General features: G+C 37.8%; 2 protein-coding genes and 1 long non-coding RNA gene across 3 annotated transcripts; 1 reads left to right on the top strand and 2 right to left on the bottom strand.

The window, feature by feature from the left end:
- Positions 1-8: 8 nt before the first annotated feature.
- On the bottom strand, positions 9-610 carry LOC116717505 (uncharacterized). The gene is made up of 4 exons (XR_004338752.1): positions 591-610; positions 470-513; positions 186-284; positions 9-113 (listed from the first exon to the last, which is right to left on the bottom strand). It is a non-coding gene; the product is annotated as an uncharacterized LOC116717505 (long non-coding RNA).
- A 920-nt stretch (positions 611-1,530) lies between these two features.
- On the top strand, positions 1,531-6,731 carry yrdc (yrdC N(6)-threonylcarbamoyltransferase domain containing). Its single transcript, XM_032559156.1, has 6 exons — positions 1,531-1,783; positions 3,472-3,667; positions 3,810-3,924; positions 4,018-4,137; positions 4,214-4,344; positions 5,366-6,731. The coding sequence occupies exons 1-6, from the start codon at positions 1,612-1,614 to the stop codon at positions 5,433-5,435; spliced, it is 804 nt and encodes a 267-aa protein (XP_032415047.1). The 5' UTR covers positions 1,531-1,611; the 3' UTR covers positions 5,436-6,731.
- A 153-nt stretch (positions 6,732-6,884) lies between these two features.
- On the bottom strand, positions 6,885-20,628 carry LOC116717641 (glycoprotein endo-alpha-1,2-mannosidase-like protein). Its single transcript, XM_032559155.1, has 4 exons — positions 19,575-20,628; positions 17,126-17,235; positions 10,906-10,982; positions 6,885-9,599 (listed from the first exon to the last, which is right to left on the bottom strand). Exons 1-4 carry the CDS (start codon positions 20,086-20,088, stop codon positions 8,963-8,965), a joined length of 1,338 nt encoding a protein of 445 aa, XP_032415046.1. The 5' UTR covers positions 20,089-20,628; the 3' UTR covers positions 6,885-8,962.
- Between the last annotated feature and the right edge of the window lie 1,653 nt (positions 20,629-22,281).

Raw genomic sequence — 22,281 nt, 5'->3', positions numbered from 1 at the left:
CCACCCAACAGGATTGACAGCTTTTATTCAGTTACATTTCATGGGGACGTTTTGGGAAGTGGCTCTCCAGGTTCTGGCTGTGACTTTAAGTATACATCTGGTAGAGATTTGTCCTGCAGAAAAAGCAGCATTAGTAGACGTTATGCAAGAAAGACATTGGGGGCAAAAAATAAATAAATACTCACCAGTAAGACCTTCAGTGCTTTCAAGTCATCCAAGACAGCGTTACACATATTTATTCTGTCTGTCAGGGCAGCCATCCTGGTAGAAATTTCACCGACTTCCTGCAGCATTGAGATAGATTTTGTTTGTGTATATGAAAGCATTATTTTGGGTTATAAAGCACCTGCAAGCTATAATCATAACTAAACACTTGGACTCCAGAACGGCTGTTTTAAAGTTATACCCATTTATGTACCTTCACCTCCTGAAACAGTTTGGACAGATAGCTCTTAATGTTGGAACTGACCTGGTGCACCAAGTCCAGGAGATCAGCAGCATCATCTAAAACACCTGCTAAAGTAAACATAATTACAATGACAAACTACTTACTGTTTTTAATTTTGTCTATCGAAGAAAACTGATTTTACCTGTGTCCGAATCCATGGCCGTACATATAACTCACTGGCCTAGTCCGTCGGTATTTATTAAAGCAGTTACAGGTGCTTTACATTTTCCTAATTGGTCTACCGCGTGATGACGTAATGCCTAAACGTGAAACAATCCAATAAATGCAAAATATATAGCTAATATAAGTATTTGTTTTCTAGTAATATTACTTAATAATACATTTAAGTAATTACATTTCATAAATTACTGAACTGCATATTGTGGGTCGGTCAGTGGGTGGAGAAAGTACTAGTACATGATCGGTCAATCTACTACGGGCAGGTTAATGTTAGGGTCTGTTTAAGAAAGAAAAATGGAGGACTATATATTAAAAGAAATACTGGTACATTTTTACAGATATATAAAATGTTTTTTTTTCATGTAAGGTTTCCGCATTTAGTTAATTGTTTTAGTAACTTACTGACACATTCATAATATAATTTATTATTATTATTATTATTATTATTATTATTATTATTATTATTATTATTATTATTATTTATTTCCAACATTAATCGTATATGCAAAATATTTTTTGGGAATTATTTATTTTGTGGGTTATAGCTCTTTTGTTCGAAGCCCGGCGTAACGGAACATGGAGGAGAAAAAAAAAACGGGCTCTGTAGTTTTGGGCCTTGATATAAATAATTTAATCTTATCAAATTTTGCTTCTCCAGTTCTGCAGATATCTTGGCTTGGATTTAATAAGTGGATTTTAGGGTAATAAATAATTAAATAGTTATCTGACTTTGAAAAATACTTTTATGTTCTTTTTAATTTTGTTCTTTTTGTGTTGTTAAAAAAACATGAACAAAATAGTGTAATAAAAGAACTTGTCTGACTTATCAAGTTTGTCTCTAGTCAAATAGGCAGTTGTGCCTTTAAAAAAAGTGACGTCATAGTTTAGAGGAGTAACCCGGAAAATCTCTGTCATTGCATCAGGCATCAACATGCTCCATGTTAGTGGAATATCCGGCTTGTGTTTCAGTTTAGCTTGATTTTATGCGTTCGTTTGTATTTGTCGCTGCTGGATTGATCAAATATAGAGGATCTCACTGTTCAGCGGTCGCTGGTCGACTCGGAACCGAAATGTGTAAAGAACCGAAGACTAAACTGCTCCGCTTGTACCCGCCAACCTCCAACGGGCCGACGGTTCATCAAGAGACCCAAACAGGTACCTACTCGGAATAAAAGAGTATCCCAGTCTGTTTATATAAACAGATAGTTGTAGGTGTAGCTGAGCGGGGGAGAGTTTAACTAATACACATACCTTTGACCAAAAAACACGTTAGCTTTCTGAAAGTGTTGCTAACTTTGATTTTATTTTTTATTTTTTTTTGTCTAAAGGACCCTTTTCAGTCAAGCATTGCGAAGGCAAAATGAATCAAAGATGAAATGTAGTCTCTGTCTTACCATAATACTGGAAAATGGAAATAACTTTTTAAGCAATAACTGTGTCCTCTTTATTGCGTGCAGTCTGTTGTTTCTGAAAGTGTTGCTAACTTTGATTATATTTTTTATTTTTTTTTATCTAAAGGACCCTTTTCAGTCAAGCATTGCGAAGGAAAAATGAATCAAAGATGAAATGTAGTCTCTGTCTTACCATAATACTGGAAAATGGAAATAACTTTTTAAGCAATAACTGTGTCCAGTCTGTTGTTTCCATGTTTAGTTTAGTTTGAATGTTATGCCATTCTCACGGTGACCATATTGCTAAGGTTTCACGGCATCAGAGTATTCACAAACTTTTTAGACAAAAATACATACTCAGTGGTCACTTTGTTAGTTACTTGTTGGTATGGTATCATCACTTTGTTGCTGTTGTGCATATAGGCAGCACAGCTACTGCAGAACACTGTGAACCTACTGTCACGTTCAAGAAACCAGTTTGCTATGATTTGAGCTTTGTGACTCATATAGGGATGGAGAAGGTGAGCAGAAATGCTCATATAGAATACATAATGTATCTTAAAGGATAGTAATGTCCTTTAAACTTTGGGTTTCAAATTGTTCCAAGAAAAATCTCCCGAAACAATTATGCAACCACCAGCATAAACCATGGACACAAGGCAGGCTGGACCTGCGGTTTCATGTTGTTTTTACGGCAACCTTTGACTATCATTTGATCATCAGAGGAGTCTATGTTTTTCCAATCAGCTGTTGTCTAATTTTGTTGAGTCTGTGTGAATTTTACACAGTGTGCTCGGCTGCTGTCACCCATCTGCTTTAAGTACATTTCAGTAACAGGCAATTCAAGATGCTTTACGGGACGAAAACATAAAACAAGAAACTTTACATTTTCTTAAATGTTAACATAAAAATCATCATAGAATATTGTAAAGAAAACTACAATTAATCTACAATCAAAGGCAACTCTGAACAAGTGATTTTCCAGTCTTATTTGAAGAAACTCATGGCTCCAGCAGTTTTGCATTGTACATACCCATCTGTGTATGTAATTGTTTGTTTCATCTTATTGTTATCTCTTCTTAGGTTTATATATTTATCTTTAATGTCTGTATGCTGTGAACGTGTGAAACTGAAGTCAAATTCTCTGTTTGTGAGAACAGAGAATCCAGACCAAACTGGATGTAGCAGGGGAATTGCTATAAAAAGTGTAGGTGGAACTTGCTATAGGATAACTAATCAAAACCAGAAGGGGAGGTTATGTATATATTTTTCAATGACAGTTAATATAATGATCCAACTTTTACTGAAGAAAAGATCAAAAGATGGATCAATGCACCCATAAAGGCCCAAAAATGTGTTTATTAATGCAAGTGACAAGCAAAATTAAACTTTTCATCAGAGCTGTAGATCATGCTATTGATTATATCTGCTTACGGTTTTGTTTCCTCTCAGATGACTCTGAAATCCTGAGCTGCACAGTGAAAGCTCTGAAAGACGGTCACATTGTTGCAGTGCCGACAGACACTATCTACGGTCTGGCGTGTTTGGCCCAAAACTCTGAGGCTGTCAAAAAAATCTACGAAGTGAAAGAACGGAATGGACAGAAGCCGCTGGCGATCTGTGTTGGAGAAATTCGGGATATCTATCAGTGAGTGTGCTGATCTCAGTTCTGATTAGACTCTGACTTAGGAGAGTCCTTTAATTCTCTCTTTTGGACTCATGAAATCACTGCATGTTCTGTTTAGTTATTAAAGAAGTAGGGAACCACTAACCTCTTGTTTCCTGAGTAGGTACTGTAAGGTGAAGGTGAAAGAGGATCTTCTAGGTGATTTACTGCCTGGTCCCGTCACTCTTGTGTTTGAAAGATCTGAAAAGCTGAATACAAATCTCAATCCTTTTACTTCAGTAAGTCTTCTTCTTTAGTTGGACAAGCATTTAAACAAAATCCCAAGTGATGTGTCCTTGTAGGCTGTCAGCTGTTATTGTTTTGTCCTTTAGCTTGTAGGCGTTCGTATTCCTGATCATGCCTTTATGAGGCGCCTCTGCCAGATGTGTGGGGAACCATTGGCACTGACAAGTGCCAACATCAGCTCAAATACCAGCACAGTGGAAGCACATGTAAGTCTCAGAAACATTGTTTTTTGAAGCATGTGCAGCATTTGGTAAGCTGAATATGGCTGTTTTCCTGTTAAAGGAGTTTCAGGAGCTCTGGTCAAAACTAGCTGTGGTGGTGGATGGAGGACCAATAGGAGACCAGACCCGGCAGGGGTCAACTGTGATTGATCTGTCAATACTAGATAAATACAGAGTCATCAGACCAGGCTGGTAAGTTTTTTTTTGTTGTTTTTTTTTAATTAAGTATTGCTGTTTGAAGTTTTGTTCACTACTACCACATTCTCTACTCAAAGTTTAGATTTTTCTGTAGAGGGATAGGGTTGTCACATTTATTAGCACCCTTAATATTTGCTTCCTTTTACCAAGTGCTCCCCACTCTACTAACATTTAGCCCATCACAGACCTAATACATAGACAGTCAGAAGTCAGGGAAGCAGAAGCGATGATCTGCAGAAATTGAATGAAGCGAAATGGTCAACTTCAATGTTGAAAGTACAATATTGACAACAGGGATAATAATAATTGTGCTACTGTTGATGACAATTTATTTATTTTTTCTGTGAATGAATATACTCAATTTTTTTTTCCCCCCATTTCACATGTGTGAGAAAATGCTATACTTGAATTTAAGGCTTTCTATGCATTTTTACTAGGGGTACCAATAAATGTCCTGAGCAATGATTAGTAGCACTAGAATTAGTAGAAATTCTGCTGTATTATTTTAGGTAATAACTGCAGTAATCATTTCTGGATTTCCAAACACATCATCCTTTCTTATTTATGCAGATTAATTCATATTAATAGAGTGTGGTCTAATGTTCTAAAACAGGTGTTTAAAGTTTTAAACTAACTAAGCAAACTGGCTTCAGATGTGTGGATTTTACAGAGGAGCTCATATTATTTTCTCATAAAAATTCACTACAACATTGTTAAAATCTACTCAGTAAAAATCCTGCAGTGATTAGGAATTTCAATTAAAGTTAAGGACATACTTTAATCAGCAGTTTGACATTAATTACTCTGATAAAACACAACCTCAGCTTACTACAGGCTCCCCACAAATGCCTGCCAGCTTGGATTAAATATCACAGAGTCAGCTCGTCACATTGTGTTTATTTTTGCCTCTCTGACTCTGAGCTCCATCGCCGTCCCCCTCTCCTAAAACCTCCAACGCTCCCTCTGAAGTGGACTTGGTGTGTTAAACGACAAATGACCCTAATTCTGTTTTCAGTGCCCTTTCTGCCACGCTTGACGTGTTGGAGCACAAATACGGACTGTCAGAGAACTCAAAGGAGGAATGACCTTTAAACCCTTCGCACTCCAAACCCACGCTAAGACGCACAACCTGTTCTGACCCAAAGGTACTCAGGAAAGTAAGAATGTAAGAGCTGGACGTTCCCATGGAAAACAAAACATGTAGGGAAAACCTAAGTCTGTCATCACAGATGGTGGCTCTCTTAAACTGAGAGTTGCTTTTTCTTTTTGTAATTTTTTTATTTTTTATTATTATTATTATTATTTTTTTTTGCTTAACCTCTGATCATGATGTGGTGTAGAGGTTCAACATGTCTCTTTATTCAGGAATTCAATAAATGAAGTAAGCTGAATCTTCTGTAATATTTTTCCTCTTTAAATCTCTTCATGTTGTGAAAGTTTTTACTGTGTGCCTAAATTATCCTTTGTAGCACAGTGAAAGGATTAGACTTCAATAAATTGTGTTTTATTGTAACTCAGCCACAGATATTTTATACCTGACAGTTTCAAATTCGCTCTATGGTTATTAATTTTAATAATCTATTAGATGCTGTTCCAGTTCCTCTTTTTTGTACCAATTGTTGTTCCATTTGTCTACTTTCATCCTAAATTGGACCTGGGTGTTTTTTGTATCTTAATTTCATCGTCTGTTTAATATATTACTATAATAAAAGCTTTATTTATCTTTTAACTATATATTAAAAACTTTATAAGCCTTTAAAATTATTTTTGCAAACATTTTAAAGATTATATAAAGTACATATTTCTCGACGAATATTCATGGACAATAAAATCACATAACGTATGGATTTCACACACAAAAAATTATTCCAGTGTTGTTTACGTTTTTTGTTAACGTCAAATGAAACAAGCAGGATTATTAATTTTGATTTCCGAAAGATTAATGTATTTTGTGCCAAAGTTAAACTCCTACTACAGACTGTGAGCCTGACGTGGACAGTGATGACTATGTTCATCTTTCTAACTTTTAATTGTTATAAATTGGTTCATATTCCAGGTCTGAATTATATATATATATAGAATTTGTTGAATTTTGTTTGAATGCAGTCTTAGTTCATACCAGTTTACCCAACCTAAAACTTGAGTTTAAACAGAACACATAACTCTTAAAGCAGTCACGTGGTATCTTTGGATACTTTGTGTGTGTGACATAACGCAAAAATGCAACTACTGTTGTGCTATTGCTTTAAAATATCCATGCTAATCCTGGTATTTAGTGAAATCGTTCCTGTTATAAAATATGTCAGAGGCAATAATTTGCTGTACGCCAAGTATTCGCCAATTATCTTTTTATTGATGACTAATAAATTGCTTGAAAATCAGTATTTAAAAATGGACTATTTCATAAGTTGACTGTAATGTGGTTAATGTGTTAAGAGAAATTTGATTCCAGGGGGATTTTTAGGACAGAGTTTATTGTCTCAACTATAAATAGCCTATCCTTCTGGAGTGTTTGAGTAAAAAAAAAAGTCAACTAAAAGTATGAAAGACCTTTAGACAATCTAGAGGTACATTGCTCATAATTACTTTAAAAGTTCACAAGAAAGTGTTACAAACAACATCAGTTGTTGATATTGACCTTGTGGAAAATCAGTCAACAATACACAAAAGAGCCAAACTAAAGTTAGCCCAAACAGCTGATTCAGAAAGGTTTTCTTTAACTGATATCAAAGTCCTTTTTTTAATTGTAAAAAAAAAACAAAAAACTGTAGCATTGATAAGCTACTAAATCTTCTTTTGCTAAGTAAAAGATACTGTTAGTCTTGTGCATCTTTTTCTTATACAAAAAATGAATAGAAGATACAAATATTTATAGACACTTTAACTGAGCTATACTTGCCCAAGGAACAATTAAATTACCCTTTGTGAAGAATGAAGTGTTTTTGAATTTAAATTTGAATTGTACTGATGACAATATTCTTGTGTTATGCCACCTCCCATCCAGGTTGATTAGTGTCACTCTGCATTCAGTAGACAATGCTGATGATTTAACTGTTTTGGAGGGAAAGAAAGACATCAGGTAAATGCAGGGCAGCAGGTTCCTCTGCTAACAGATGAAGAAAAACCAGAAGTGATGTGGTATTGAGGTGAATTACCTTTATACGAGTGGTGAATAGATTTGTGTGTTGGGCCTGTCATTGACTTGCTACTAGTGCGCTGTATTTATTTTACTGTCATGGGAGAGATGGTCTCCAATAACCTGTGACTCACGCAGAGATAAAAAACATTTCTTTCAGACATGCACACTAACATTGTCCCTCCATCTTACAGTCTTAGTAGTCATCAACATTCTCTTGGCATAACTGCGGTGGCATGTTTCGCCACTTTTCTTGGGAGAATTCGAGTTCATTTAATGTGATTGGTTTCCTGGCACAAAGTCAGCACATTTTTTTTAACAACACTGAGGTCCTTGTTGAAATGGCTATTCTCTTAATGTCAGCCTGCTTTATGCCTTCCAATGCAGGTTTTTATGTGTATTCAGGATCATTTACCCTGTTGGGATACCCCATTATGTCCAAGTTTCAATCTTCTATCTGCTAAGCTGAGGTGAAATTCAAAAATTTGAAAGAAGTCCTTCTCTTTCATTTTTCTATGCGTCTCTGGAAGTAAAACCCACACCATGATGATATCACCTCTCAACACTTTGTACATTGTTCAAATGCTGGCTAGCCTCATACTGACTCGTGAGCCATAAATGATATATTTGTAATAAGAAATGCTAATCTCGTTTTTGAATATGAATAATTTGTATTGTACTCAACATTCTCAATTTAAAGAAGATTTCTTATTATCAGCGAAAATCTCCTCCTAAAACTTTTTTAAAAATGCCAATCTACTTTAATCATCTGTGCTGTCCGGCCCAATTTGTACCATTCTTCAGTTGCGGTTCAGAGCAGCACATAATTTTTCAGGCCACACTTTGTGCGCTCAATAGCTAGATCCATGTCAGAAAACCAACCAATTTAAATAATTTCTGCCACAGGTTAAATAACCTTCCTGATGGCTATATGAAGCACATAATGGAGATGCCATGGGACAATTTGATCCTTTGTGAATTAACATATACCAAAGCTTGTGAATCTGATTCTTGTTTTTTTTTAATTTATTGAAGTTTTATATTGTATGGTTATTCCACATAAAGGCTAAGAATGCTCTTAATTTAGATGTTTCATCGGTTTAATATATAAATGTGATTTTCTTCTATATTGTTTTCAAGTAAATGTTCAACTCCACACCTTAGTCTAAGAGAAGTGATACAAATCAAGTCATGCACAAACAAAACAATAATCTCAGTCAAGTCAATTAAAATCCTTTAGTGATGAAGAGAAAAACTGTACACTGTGAAGATGGACTTCACATTTTGTTTTTGATTAAGAGGCGCGAGAACAAATAAGACATGCCCATTTCAGAGTCCTGGACTATTAAGTATTCAGCAAAAATTTCTCTCAGCGTTTTCCCAAAAGACCCGGAACACTGTGTTTTAGCCACAAAAATGAGCATTTGTTGCCACCATGATCACTCTGATGCTGTGGAGCATAATTCTGTTTAAAGCTCACATCAGCCACTGCTGCTTCTCTTTATTGAACTGCTCGGCCCAGCGGCGGGTCAGTTCCAGATAGTGTTCAGGTCCGTGTGGCTGATAGTCCAAGTACACACGGGTCACGGTTTTCTTAGGCATGGCCCTCTCTATCTGCGTCCCTTCATGCCATTCGTTAAAAGACGTGATGGTGACGATCTCCGGCCTCACGTTGAGGGCCGCCTGCAGAGCCGTCTCATAGTAGCGACCGTTCACCCTGTTGCGAGTGTTGTGGTTGTTCCATGGTCGAATGCTGGTGTCGATGTAACCGGGCCCAACGCTGGGGATGAAAAGGAGGTTGTTCCCGTCACAGAAGGCCTTAACGGCCTTCCAGTTCTGGTGGGAAGAGCCGAAGGAGAAGCCGTTGGAGGCGAAGTAAGTGTACATTCCGTCGAAGCCACCTGCCAGGATGTCATGCTTGTGACGCTCCTCAACAATCAGAGCGATGAACATGGAGTCGTATGGGGAGCCGCGCACACTGTGGGAGCCGGTGGGAGTCAAAAATTCAGACCAGGACTCTGGTGGAGTCAGGTAGGAGTCATAGATGTAGAAGAGAGGAAGACTCTTCCCTGTGCTGGAAGTGAACTTGTAGAAGGCCCCATGATCACCATACCTTCAGAGACGAGGATGTGAAGAAAACATCAGCAAGGCAATTTATTTCAGTAATTTAATTCAAAAAGTCAAACATTACGCACAGAGTGATACATTTCAAGCATTTCTATTGCAGTTTACAGCAAATAAAAGCCCTGGGGTCAGTTAGAATATTACATAAGATTACAAATGATTTTTCTAAATTGTCAGCCGTCGATGAAAACGCGTCGATGTTGTTATTGCACACTCAATGCTAAGTCTGGGCTCCATTTGCATGAATTACCGCAACAGTGTGGTAAATCATCAGCACTGGCTGTGCTGAGGTTTATTTGGTAGTGACCTTCAGTTCGTCTGCATTATTGGTTCTGCTGTCTCTCATTTTCCTCTTGAATACTTCATTCTCTGGATTTTAGGCAAAGTGATTTTGTGGGCAAATTAAGCAGATTATGGCCATTTAACTAGATATTGGTTCATATGGCGTTGTAGAAAGGTGCCAGATACTTTTGCCCATGTATTGATTTGATCAGTTTGAGGTGCTTCTTGAAGCAAGTGTAGCATGCTTTGTGATTCTCCACAATTTTTGAAAGGGTTTTCCTTCATCCTCCTCAAAAGGCTTTGATTATCCCTCTTGCATGTGCACCTCACCTTTGTTTCTATACCACACCTTCTGTTTCCACGCAACTTTCCTATAGTTTGCCTAAATACAGAATTCTGTGAATTGCTAACTTCTTCAGCAATTATCTTTTGAGGCTTGAACTCTTTGTAAAGGCTGTCACTAAATATCTACTGAACAACCTTTACATCAGTTCCCCGTGCTGATGAAGTGTGATGAATCTTTGGATTGCTTTTAGTGATTGTAAGTGCTTTAATGCAAAGAGCTATATTGTCAGATGATAGAAATGTCTGCTGTTATTTGAAACATTAATATTCGCCTTCAGTGACAGAGTAGTAAAGACTACTTTACAGTTTATTTGCCATCAAATGAAAGGTGTACATTTTTTACCTGACACATCCTCACCAACTTTGGTAAAATATGTCAATTTTCAGCACAACTGTAAGAGTTTGGTTTAAGTTGGAGGCTTTGAATTAAGAGTGTACTTCATGCACACTTTTCCTTATGCCCTCTTTGATACTAAAAGATTGAAAAGAAAACTGCTTTCATATCAAGAACCCATTTATAAGTCATGAACCTGGCCTTATATAATCTAGAAAAACAACCTAAAAGTCTTTCTATGTTTTGACCCTTGTTCCCTCAGCCATGCATGCAAATCTAATGGATTTCTGTTTGAGTTGCATCAGTGATGAAGCTCAGCCAGACAAGCACCTACCTGTCAATTATGTACTTGATGTTGTCGTGCAAAGTCTGGTCATTTCTTCCTCTGTAGGGTTGGATCTGAAATGCAACCTGAAAAAAAAAAAACACACAAGAGAATACATATTGTGTTTTAACTGATACCACAATCCAAACTTTTGCCAATATCTAAGTGATCCTCCCTGAGCTGATAGCTAACCTTTTTGAGCATAGGGCTAAAAGTAATGTATTACTGAGGTTAAGCAGAAATAACTCAGTACAAGGCTTTTTAAGTCAAATTTTATTGAATGTAATCAGACTTAGAAATCCTTTTACCACTGCTTTTTCTTCAAAACAAAGTAACGATTTTGCCCCAAGTTAAAAAAGCATAAAGAACATTCGCTTCATGTTGCCTTGTAGCATATTATAGCATTTTTGTGGCAATAATTCCAAAAAGAAAATAACTACTAACTGAACTCCTGCGCTTTCATGCCAAATTCACCAACAATGTATATATATATTTTTTTATCCTGTGCAGAACCCCCTGGGAAGGCCTCTGAGACACTTCTGTGTTTTAAGAGAAACATCAATTTTCAGTTAATGGCAAAGTAAAAAGCTGTAATATTACAAAAGAACTGAAATGGCGTGTACACAAAAGGTGCTAAAGCTGAATATTTTAAAAGGAGGAGTGAAAATTCAGTGAGTTTGATGATGCATAATTCAGATTGAAACACCACTTTAAAAGCAGTGAAAATCCACAGAGAACAATGTGAGGAGAAAAATTGCCTTTTAAAATGACAGCAGCGACTAAATGGATGTCATGAAGGGAGCTCAGTGAGAAAGCTGGGCTCAGCCTTAAGTACCGTGGAGCGTGTAGTACATCATTGGTGTTATATCAGATGTAATCTTTGCTAGATTTTGAAGCACATCACTGTTGTTTGGCACAGTGGGAGTCTGTATTACAAATATGGAGCACTTCTGGAAACCATTCATCATAAGTCCACTAAGAAACTAAGCGGATGTTTGCATAGTGCCTTAAAAAAGTATCTTTCACACAAAAGGATATCCAGTTTTGAAGCTGCTTTACAAAAAAAAAAATATGAAAGGTGTGATGCTTATTTACATTCAGTCTATTTACTCTGATGCCCCTAAAGAAAACCCAGTCACTTAATTTGTAGAGTTCAGTTTAGTCCCAGTATAGATCCATCTGTGAAATATAAAGCATGGTTCATTTTAAAACAAACCAAAGCATCTTATCTAAAAATGGAAATCATTTGGGCCAACTGCCAACCTGTCAAGACATGGCTATATTGTGAAAAAAAGCTAAACTTTTACATCTGACACACTTTCCAGTAAATAATAATAATAATAATAATAATAATAATAATAATAATATCAATACAGACAGTTAAACATAGCATAATGGTCCACGTCCTCATTGCTTCTTTTGAACCTGATGAATATGTGGTCATTATTGGAACCATGAATTCTGTTAATCCTGAAGGACAATGTCCAGTCATTAGTTTATGACCTTAATCTCAAGCGTATTTAGGTCATGTAGCAAAGCAACGATCCAAAGCATACCAGCAAGTCCCGTCTGAGTGAATGTAAAGAGAACAAACCAAACGTTGCCTTGTAAAAGTCTGGATAGGATGGGTCAGAATACCCCATAGTGATGTAGAAGACTCATTGCCAGTTATCCTGCATGCTTGATAGCAGTTGGCTGCTTTCAGGGGCAAATTACTTTTTCAAACTGGGCCAGCTTTGTTTTGATAGCCATTTTCCTCTTAATGAAAAGGTCATCATTTAAAATCCGCATTATTGTCCATGCTTAACTATTAATATTTATTTGTTGATCTGACTCATGTTCGTTTGACACAAGAAGAGAAATCTGCAAGGAGCAGGATATTTGCTTCCACAGAAATGTTAACTTACAGAGAGCGTTCAGCCAGCATTAATTAGAGAAGCAGCCAAGAGCAGCGGAGTAAAGCCGGAGGAACTGCAGTGAACTGAGAATATTGTTCTTCAAAGTATTGACTTATGGAGGAAAATGCACATAACCAAAATGCATGTCCGAGTTTTCAGACATTTACACTTTGTGTTGGAATATCATATAAAATATAAAACATAGAAATAATATGAAATTTGCTGTTGTATTGTGACGAAAATGGTGTGTAAGTACTTTTGTAGACCCTGTGAATGATCTGTCAGGATTCTGACAGGCTTTATGGGCAACAAAACTGTTGCTTTGATTTCTCTGTAACTGCAGACCTTAGAAAGTATAAATCATAGCTTTGAATCTAAGTTTATGAAGCCACAACTTTCTGGACTTTGTGAGCCTTTGGTGTGAACCTCTTCTGAGAAGCTGAGGATATAAAGCCACATGATTATCACCCAAAGGGGAGACACAAATCTGTTTCTCTGCAGCTCGGAGTAGACCCGCTACAGTACTAATTTGCCCAAATACTGCCCAATAAATTTCCTGTAAATTTTAAGTAAATGAGTTCAAGCATTATTATACTTCAAAAACACTGACAGCATGACCCTGGGACAACTGCAGCATGATTTATGCTGAGCAGGGAGGAATTTAATGCCATCTCATGCAGAAAGCACAAAGGGAGGGATTAGGGCAAACACAAAGCTCCAGATCTTTGCAATAATTAGATACATTTCAACTAAGCTTAGGACATTTCTGTAATTGAGAGTGCCACTTTCTTTTGTGGTCATACCCCGTGGACAGACACAACAACAATGGGTCACACAAGAAAAAAATTTTGTCATCCAGAGACAAAAATAAAACAGTCTGTCTGATCACAGGGCACCCATGGGCCGTATTCCCCTGTGCACTTGACATGGCCTACTTACGAGACAGAACTTTTATAGCCCCTCAGGGTGCAGATTGTTCAGAGGCACAAACTGACTCATGGGACCTTTGATGCTCACTTCACCTCTGCTCATTTCCTCCCTGCACCCAGCTCCCAGGACACCCCACCACCACAAACCCTGTCCCCACCAAACCACCCCCATGCACTCCCTTGGGCGGAGAGACTATTTCGGCGCCGGTTCAAGCTGAGGTCGAGAATCAGCAGCAGCAGCGGTTGTGCTTTAGAGCTTTCCAACTCTGCTGTGCACAACACGCAAGCTGTGTGTGGGAGCTGCTGAAAATACCTTTCACCTTATATAATGAAAACTCCATTGGTTTCTTTTGTAACGTTACCCAAAGATAGGTGAAGGTTTTTTTTTAGGTGTGTAGTGTGGGATTGCTGGAATGATTGGTGTCGAGTGTACAAAAGTTTTTCTTTTTCTTTTTTCCAGCAAAATTTTATTATAAGCCAGAGAGCAATGCAAAGTTGTCCCTTCATATCATCAGTGCCTGGTCATTTATGTCAATATTTAGTTTCAAAAACATACTTTTTTCAGAAAGAAGTTTACACCCACTCATCTAAGATTTATTTTAAATGTTCTTCTGGAAGGTGGAATGAATACATGTGATTTTTATTAAGTATTAGGTGCATATGTTTTAATTTATCTTTGGATTTTCTCTACTCTATAAATCAAAACATTCCTGCTGAAACTTATGACTTTGGTGCAAAGTGTTGCATTCATCCTCCTCACTTGTCTTTTTTTATTTTTTTGATTCTTTGAGCCCAGGAAAAAAGGTTCAGTCCAACATTCTGCACTTTGCACTCTGCACTCTGAAATTCTAAGACTGCACAAAAAGAAGCAGTCCAAAAATAAATGTTTCTCTCTGCAGAAAGAGTGAAAGAAGCTTGGTAGGAGGATACTTAGAAAAACTGCACTATGTTTTTTTTTTTTTATTCACAAGCTTATAAGAAAAAATCTCCTGATTCAATAAGATGCTGACATGTTGCAGAATGAAAATGCTTTGAAGCATGTCACTTATTGTTTTCCACTTGCATTCAATGAAAATGCCACACTGACCAGAGCAGAGCTGACAGCAAACCGTCGTGATAAACCCTATCTGTTAGCTTTGTTCCTGACAGCATTATGTGTGAAACCCTCACAAGCCCACTGTTGCATGTCTATTCTGGTAGTTCTTGTCTTGTCTCTCTGGAGTTACTTTATTTATTTGCCTCCAGCCAGATAACTGAAGACATAAATGTGATATAAAATCTGACAGTCTGGCCTGAGTCCATTGCTTCTCACTAGAGCTCTGTATAGAGAGGACTCTTATCTGTGCTGAAAAATGAACCATCAGGATGCTCATGTGAGGATATGAACTGTCATTTTCCTGGATTGCATCACCATCATTCATCTTCATAATTATATCACCAATTTTTAAAAACAATTGGTTTTTTGAAATTCAAGTAGTACAGATTTTCTTCATGACAGTTGTCTAAAAGGGATACAATTGCAATCAAAGATCATCACATTAAGGAACTCTGCAAATGCACACTTCCTTGCAAAGTGTCTGTACCTTTTTATATTACATTCTGTAATGTGTAAACTATAGGCTTTGTTATATTTTTTATGTTACAACAGCTTTTCCCTCCATTCCCTCTGTTCTCAACGATTTCCTCACATGAACTTTATACCCTTACAAGTCCATGTTTATCTGTGAATATTCAATACTCTAACTGAAAGCAGGCAGCTAAAATAGTTCAGGACTATTTAATTTTTTCTGACATCTGAAAATAAAGGTCGTAATGTTTGATTGTGCCTATGTGTCTCTCTATTTAGCCCAGGTAAATGTTTTGTTTCAACTTTATTTTTCTGGTCTACATAAGCCAAAATAGCTGGATGACATTAAAAAAATGTCATAAAAACAACATCTTTATGTGTAAGTTCAGGAGAATGGACATCAGAGTAAAACAGCTCAAGCCTTTCAGGAATCGTTGACGTCTAATGATGTTCTCAGAGTCACTTTGAACTATGAGAAACTCTTTCTTGCATCAATTTGAATATGGCATTTCCAATCTTATGTAAGAATTTCTGTGCGATTAAAAACAACTTCCACCCTCATTTTCACAGCTCTACCAACTGGAGTTCATCACCGACAGCTCCACTCAGATACAGTTTGCAGCTGTTCACAGGTTGCTAATGCTTCATAAACCTGGTTTCCAATTATGAATCTTCACATTTGGCGTACTGCGTGTGGGAACAAATATATTAGTCTATTTGTCAGACAGTGCACATTATTAACGAGTACAGTATTTTAAAATGATAGGAAGGTAGGCGTGACATGCTTTCATTTATGTTCATATCAGTTACTAATATAAAAATAAAGTGCAATAATTAGAACCATAATATAAAAGTTATGGGTTTTTTTTAGGCCAAATATGAATTAAGACAAAAAGGAGTTTCTATGATTCCAAATGTGACCGTAGTGTTGCTGAAGTTGGTTGGGGTTTGTCCACTTCTGTAAATCAATGCAAATAAACTGTAAGTGTCCAATTCTCTGTTACTCAATAGGAGAAGGCTCTGAGAGCCATGGACATGTTTTATGATACTTTTAGGTTGGTCCATCGTTATCATTTTTTAACACAATGTTACACGCTAAAGAATGTTAAAAATAAATCATTTAAATAATGTCAAGTTGAATGTATTCAGGGGGACACAAGGCTTTAATTATAATTTTTTTTATTAAAATTGCAAAGGGCAATTTGTTTATTTTTATTTTTTCCTGCTCAACAATAAACTGAACCTGTTCTGCTCACAAGCTGATTGGGTGGAGGAGAAGGAAGATCATAATGCAGTTATATGATTACCATTTTAGTATTTGATCAAGTCCAGCATTATAACATTATATTATAAATTATATATTATCTGAACCAGTGCCTCATTGTTCTTATTACCAGTGTAGTTTTACTAGAAACTAAAAAGTTTTATCTTTAAAAATGACATTTTTGTATCAGCACTACCATATTTTTAACAGATTTGGGGTTCATCTTTTCTGTGTCAGAGGTAAAGAGCAAATTAAAACGTGAACAGAAGCAAAAATAGGCCTATTTTTGCTCTGTTCAGTAGGAATCCACATGGTTAAAGGTTAAGCATGATGGAAAATCTTTAGCTGCATTAATGATGAAATATGACCTTGTCCACCAGCAGGTGTCGACTTTAAATAGCACAATCAATAAAGAAATTAAACCTTCACTCTTGCAATAACAAATATGATATACACAGTGAAAAATATAGAAGAATGCCATGTTTTACAGCACATTGCTCCTCTCAGAGCTTCTCTTCCACCAGTTTTCAGCACTTTTTCCGCTCTCACAAAATGTGCTGATGCATTTTACCTTCAGGCTGTGTCTGTATGCAGCATCCAGTACAGCTGGCACCAAATCCTCAGCGGGTTCCCCGTTGTCGTCAGCGAGGCCGGGAGGATACCAAGACAGCACCAGAACCCCTGGAAACACAGAGATGATTCAGGCTGGAAATCTGTCTGCGCTTCCGTCTTCATGTTTTCATCCTGCTCATCTAGTAGTCATGGTATTTATATTTACTCATCTGCATTTCTCATCTAAGCCTGTCATGTCGCGTTTAGGAGGAAATCTCTCAGCACACTTAGGCGCTTTGACAGCTCATGCACTGAGCATGAGCTGCATAATGCAGAATCCTTCATTGATGCTGGCAGAAAAAGGATTTAGCCAAGCCTTACAAAAGAATTCATACCTCTTCAAATTTTCCTGATTTTTTTTTCCATGTACAACCATATCGCACTCGATGACTTAAAATATTATTGAAGAGATCTTTTATGTTCCTTTTCCTTATGTTCCTCTTCTTGTTCCATTCGCTCAGTGAAACACATTAAATAGATCAGTTCAAGAAGAATAGAAATCAAAGAAGCAGGTAAGAGGCTAAACGGTAACTCTGGAGGAGCTGCAGAGAACCTCAGCTCAGGTTGGAGAATCTTTCTGAACAACTATTAGTCATGAAAAAATATATATGGGAAGAAAACCATAGTCAAAAGAGAAAGTATTCTTAATCATTATAGAAAAAAAAACAACAATGCACATCGGTGTGCAAAAAAAAAGAGATGGCAAGAAAAGAAAAGTTTGGTGTCACTATTGCCTATAAATGCCCCAATACAATACAAATTGAAGTTCTAATATGAAAAATGGAAGGTACTTTATAGCTACTACATTGGTCACTGGCGTCAGACAGGAACTGGCACGTCAGATATGCAAATAATAATCAATTAAAGTTATTACAGTACAACACTCTCTCATATGTATGTGTATAAACAATGTGGCTATTCCTATTCGTTTTCGCTGCCGACATTGATGTGGCAGAATATCATTTATCAGCTCAAGCGGAAGTGTTAATAGTTTGACTTATGTTTCTAATTAATTGGGCTGTTTTAACTAAGCATTAGCAGCCAGCCCTCCACTGGTCCATCTGTTAAAGTGATGAGCTTTCAGAGGATTGTATGGAGGGCTCATCAGTCCGGATGGTGTACAATAACCCAGTGAGCCGCGGGACAGAAACATCAGGGCCTGTCACGTGTAGCCTAACACACGAGTCTGTTACTTGACACCCTGCAGCAGACCTCAGATGTCTTTTAGAGTCGGGGAAGCTTTTGGAAAGGCAACAGCATGTACGCATTTATAATTTATGACACTTTTCAAGAAGTACTTGAAGTTCACAACACTGGAGACACTGGATCTGGCTGATAATTTAATACTTTGTATCATTTTACTGCTGATGGATTCTTTTTATTTTACTTTTCAAGCGAGGCTATTTACAGTGCCTTGTAAAAACATGCAGGCATTGGGCTTCACATTTTGTCACTGTGCAACCACAAACTTCAAGACATTTTATTGGGATTTATTGTGACAGCCAAAAATACACAATGTTGTGATGTTGAAAAAAAAATGATCGATGTGTTTTTCACTAATAGAAATTTTCCGTTTGGCATGGACTTGTATTTAGTCCCTAAAGTCAATACTTTGTAGACTCACCTTTGTGATTAGAGCTTTTTATCTTTTACGATTCGACTGAAGTCCTGCCTCAGGTTCAGCTGAATTTATGTCTGAACTTAGTCCTCATCTAACATAACTATACTTCCATCTAAATCTCATTGTATCTCTGGTTGTTATAGTTTAAAATTGTTCCCCTGTTTGAAGACGAATTTCTGCCCTTTTTGAAGTCTCTAACAGGTTGTCTTCTGAATATCCCTGTTTTTTTTTATCTTCTCATCAGCTCTGACCTGCTTTGCTCTGCTGAAGAAAAGCCTCCTACCACCTTGCTGGAGTCAAACTGTAATGAGATTTCAAAAGCCAGTGGAGGACGAGACTTGGTCAAAACCGAGCTGCGGCATTTTGTTCCAGCTGTGAGCGATTTGAGATTTTCAAAGTTTGGCCGTTAGTTTTCTAAGCAAACCATTTTTTATATTTGACCTTTCTGGTTTCTTTTATGTTCCTTGTAATGATGTTTACTCCTCAATCTTCTCTACCAAACCTCTGAAGTCTTTATAGAAGAGTTGTATATGTCTAAAAAATAAAATCCCAATAAAATACATTGATGTTTTGGAATGTAATATGGCGAAAATAGTGAAGCAGTTAAGAAATACGAACACTTTTGCACTTCATTGTAAATCCTTGAGAGCAATAAGCGCAGGAATAGATCGACTGAGAGTTTACGGAGCTGTCCAGTCTATTTGTGGTGCTGAAACTGTTCAGCGTACTATCAGATTTGTAAAGAGAAACTCCAAACCAAACCAGGGAGCATCACGGAGCTGCATACCTGCCGCGGAGGCTCCGATCTGCTCCATGTGGGACTCCAACACGTCCGGATCCCGGGAGCTGTACGAATTCAGCTCCGGGTAGAAACTGGAGGCGATGTCCTCGGGCGGCATGTGTTTTCCTCTCGGGTAGCTGGATGCGACCTTGGGGTCCCAGTGTGGGACCAGGATGTGGTCCCAGTGGATGTATTTCCCGTCCATATGAGGGCTGCCGTACCAAGTGTAGTAAAAGATGTGGACATCGTAGAATATTGTCCCCTCTGGACCAGAGTTGGACAGAACTGCTTTTGTGTTTCCCCCTTGCGGGCGGGCTTGGACTGGGGACGCGGTGGCTTCCCGGGACATCCTCCCTCCTAAGATCGGCAAGAGCTCCAAGCCAGGAGCCAGATCCGAGAATCCGTCAGTAGGCTTCAGGGTCCTCAGTCCCATCAGAGACCCGAAAATGAAGAGGGTGAAAAGAAACAGGGCAACGCAAGCCTTCCTCCGCAGCCTTGCCATGGTTGGTAAGGGTTGCATGGGATGAAAACGGCGCAAATATACCAGTTTTCAGATGAAGCACAACTAAGAATCCGCAAACAACTCTCTGTAAGTGTCCCGATAGAAATTCAGCTGAACTATGCATGGCTGTAGTTCGATCGCAGCAGACAGCCTGGCGCATTTGTTTGGGAGATATTTAACTTTCTTTTGCTCCCCTTCTCTCTCATTTTGCTAATCTGGATCAGAAACGTCGAAGATAATAACAAGAAGATAAAATCACCCTTCAAAAACAGACAGCGCTCATGTTTCCTCTTGCTCTGAGCTCTAGCAGCAGCGGCTCCATTCGCCTAACATCCAACACATGACCGGTGTCCCACAGCAGCAGTGATGCTCCACAGTGTCGGCGTTTGAAAGCCTCTGTGGTTGGCTGCTTTTTGTTTACAGTTTCTATTTTGGACGCCAAAGGGGCGGGGCCTGGCTCGTCATGCTTTAGCCTCAGCCTCCTTTGCTGCACACCCAGGACATCGCATCAGCATTTAAAGACCAGAAGGAAATAAAACAGCAGAGCATAAAGGTTTAAAAGTATATGCAGTTGTTGGCAAAAGTTTTGTGTGTGTGGGGGTGCGTGTGTGTGTGTGTGTGTGTGTGTGTGGGTGGGGGTGTGTGTGTGGGTGTGTGTGTGTTACACTTTTTTTCGTAAAATTAAATAAGTTTTACAGTGTTAAAACTTTAGGCATTTCCTCTTACTGCCATCTAGTGGTCATTTCATGGAACAGGCGCCCCAGTACCTTATTAGAGTACCCCATGGACCACTTTAGTGTATTGGGGGTACCCTAATGTGTTTAAATGTATTAGTTATTATAAAAAATAATAATAATAATAATAATAAGCAGAGATGGAATATGCTGTCCTGTGAGTAGAATCTACTCAAGTCATATGCAAATTAGAAGCTCGGTAACATTGTAAAAGAAGCCTTTTTCCTCATCTTTTCATGGGATAATCACCTAAACTGTGAAACTAATATCACTATATTGTCATGATAATTATGGTGGATGTATAATGGAGAATGGAGAATGTAAAGAGGATATTTCTTTTTGTATTCTGCTGGGATATTTAGTGATTGAAAGTAGTTGGAAGAACCCCAAGATGAATGTCATTTAGGGCGCATTCAGTAATGAACTGGATCTATTTGTGTGTGTGTGTGTGTGTGTGGGGGGGGGGGGGGGGGGGGGGGTGAGTTTGTTTTGTTCAAAAGCAGAGTTTTTTTTTCCAATTGAGACGACAGACTTTTCATTCAAATGAAAATGTTCCCGGGGAGATATTGCATAGGTAACAGCAAGGCCTAATAGTGTATAAAGTGATGTAACAAAGTGGTTCCTTTCTGTCTGCTGGCTCAGATTTAGCTGTGTGGTCCAGAAAGCCTTGGATTGTGGCCGAGACATTAGACAGCATTTTAGAGGAACTGACGTACCACAGTGTGAAAGGGCTGGCGTGCTGATATGCTATTAATTTTTTTTTTTACCCAATAAGTGCTTTAGAATGAATAAAACCACCTGAGGCTTTAATTTGTCACTGAGTTCATCATCTAATTTCACTGGCTTCTCAGACAATAAGATTAAACAAAATAAAAATGTTATAGTTAGAAATGACAGCACATGGGCATATAGAGTCACTTCCATAGTATAGTTGTGTATAATTATTGCTCATGTTGTTGAAACAGAAATTGTTAGGAAACAAACAGCACGTGTGAGCTTTTGGGTTACTAATCAAAGGTGCCTAGAAGAAAGTTGTTGAAAGAAAGCAATTAAAAGTTTGATTAAAATCTGCTAGAATCAATGTAGAGGACTTGGTAATCATACAAAACAAGATGCTTTGGAGAGATTATTCTAAAAGTTAACTTTCTGCCCTATGTGAGCAAAAATTAACACTTGACAACACACTAAACACACCATCCCATGATAAAGGTCAATAAAGGGCAAATACTGCAAGAAAACTTGTTAGAGGTTGCAAGACTTGCATCTCAGGAGGAGGAGGTTCACCTTCCAGTGGGACAACCAGCAGCAGTTTCTTATACAGGCAATATGGTTCTTCACCCAGAGCACAGCTGCATTAGGGGCAGAAAGAACAGTCAAAAAAAGAAAAAGGTAATACTGAACAAGTTTTAATATACTTACTGACAGATCCTGTCATTCAAAGAGGACATGTGTTTTATACAGTGTAAACACTGTAAGC

This window comes from Xiphophorus hellerii, chromosome 3 (assembly GCF_003331165.1).
Source record: "Xiphophorus hellerii strain 12219 chromosome 3, Xiphophorus_hellerii-4.1, whole genome shotgun sequence".
NCBI lineage: Eukaryota > Metazoa > Chordata > Actinopteri > Cyprinodontiformes > Poeciliidae > Xiphophorus > Xiphophorus hellerii.
This window is presented reverse-complemented; position numbering and strand designations above follow the sequence as displayed.

Excerpts from the sequence above, each read along its gene's own strand:
- yrdc (XM_032559156.1), top strand. The coding sequence starts at position 1,612 with ATGCGTTCGTTTGTATTTGTCGCTGCTGGATTGATCAAATATAGAGGA. Across the intron at positions 1,784-3,471 it reads TCATCAAGAGACCCAAACAG|ATGACTCTGAAATCCTGAGC; the intron begins GTACCTACTCGG and ends GTTTCCTCTCAG. Across the intron at positions 4,345-5,365 it reads AGAGTCATCAGACCAGGCTG|TGCCCTTTCTGCCACGCTTG; the intron begins GTAAGTTTTTTT and ends TTCTGTTTTCAG.
- LOC116717641 (XM_032559155.1), bottom strand. The coding sequence starts at position 20,088 with ATGCAACCCTTACCAACCATGGCAAGGCTGCGGAGGAAGGCTTGCGTT. Across the intron at positions 10,983-17,125 it reads CATACAGACACAGCCTGAAG|GTTGCATTTCAGATCCAACC; the intron begins GTAAAATGCATC and ends TTTTTTTTTCAG. Across the intron at positions 9,600-10,905 it reads ATCAAGTACATAATTGACAG|GTATGGTGATCATGGGGCCT; the intron begins GTAGGTGCTTGT and ends TCGTCTCTGAAG.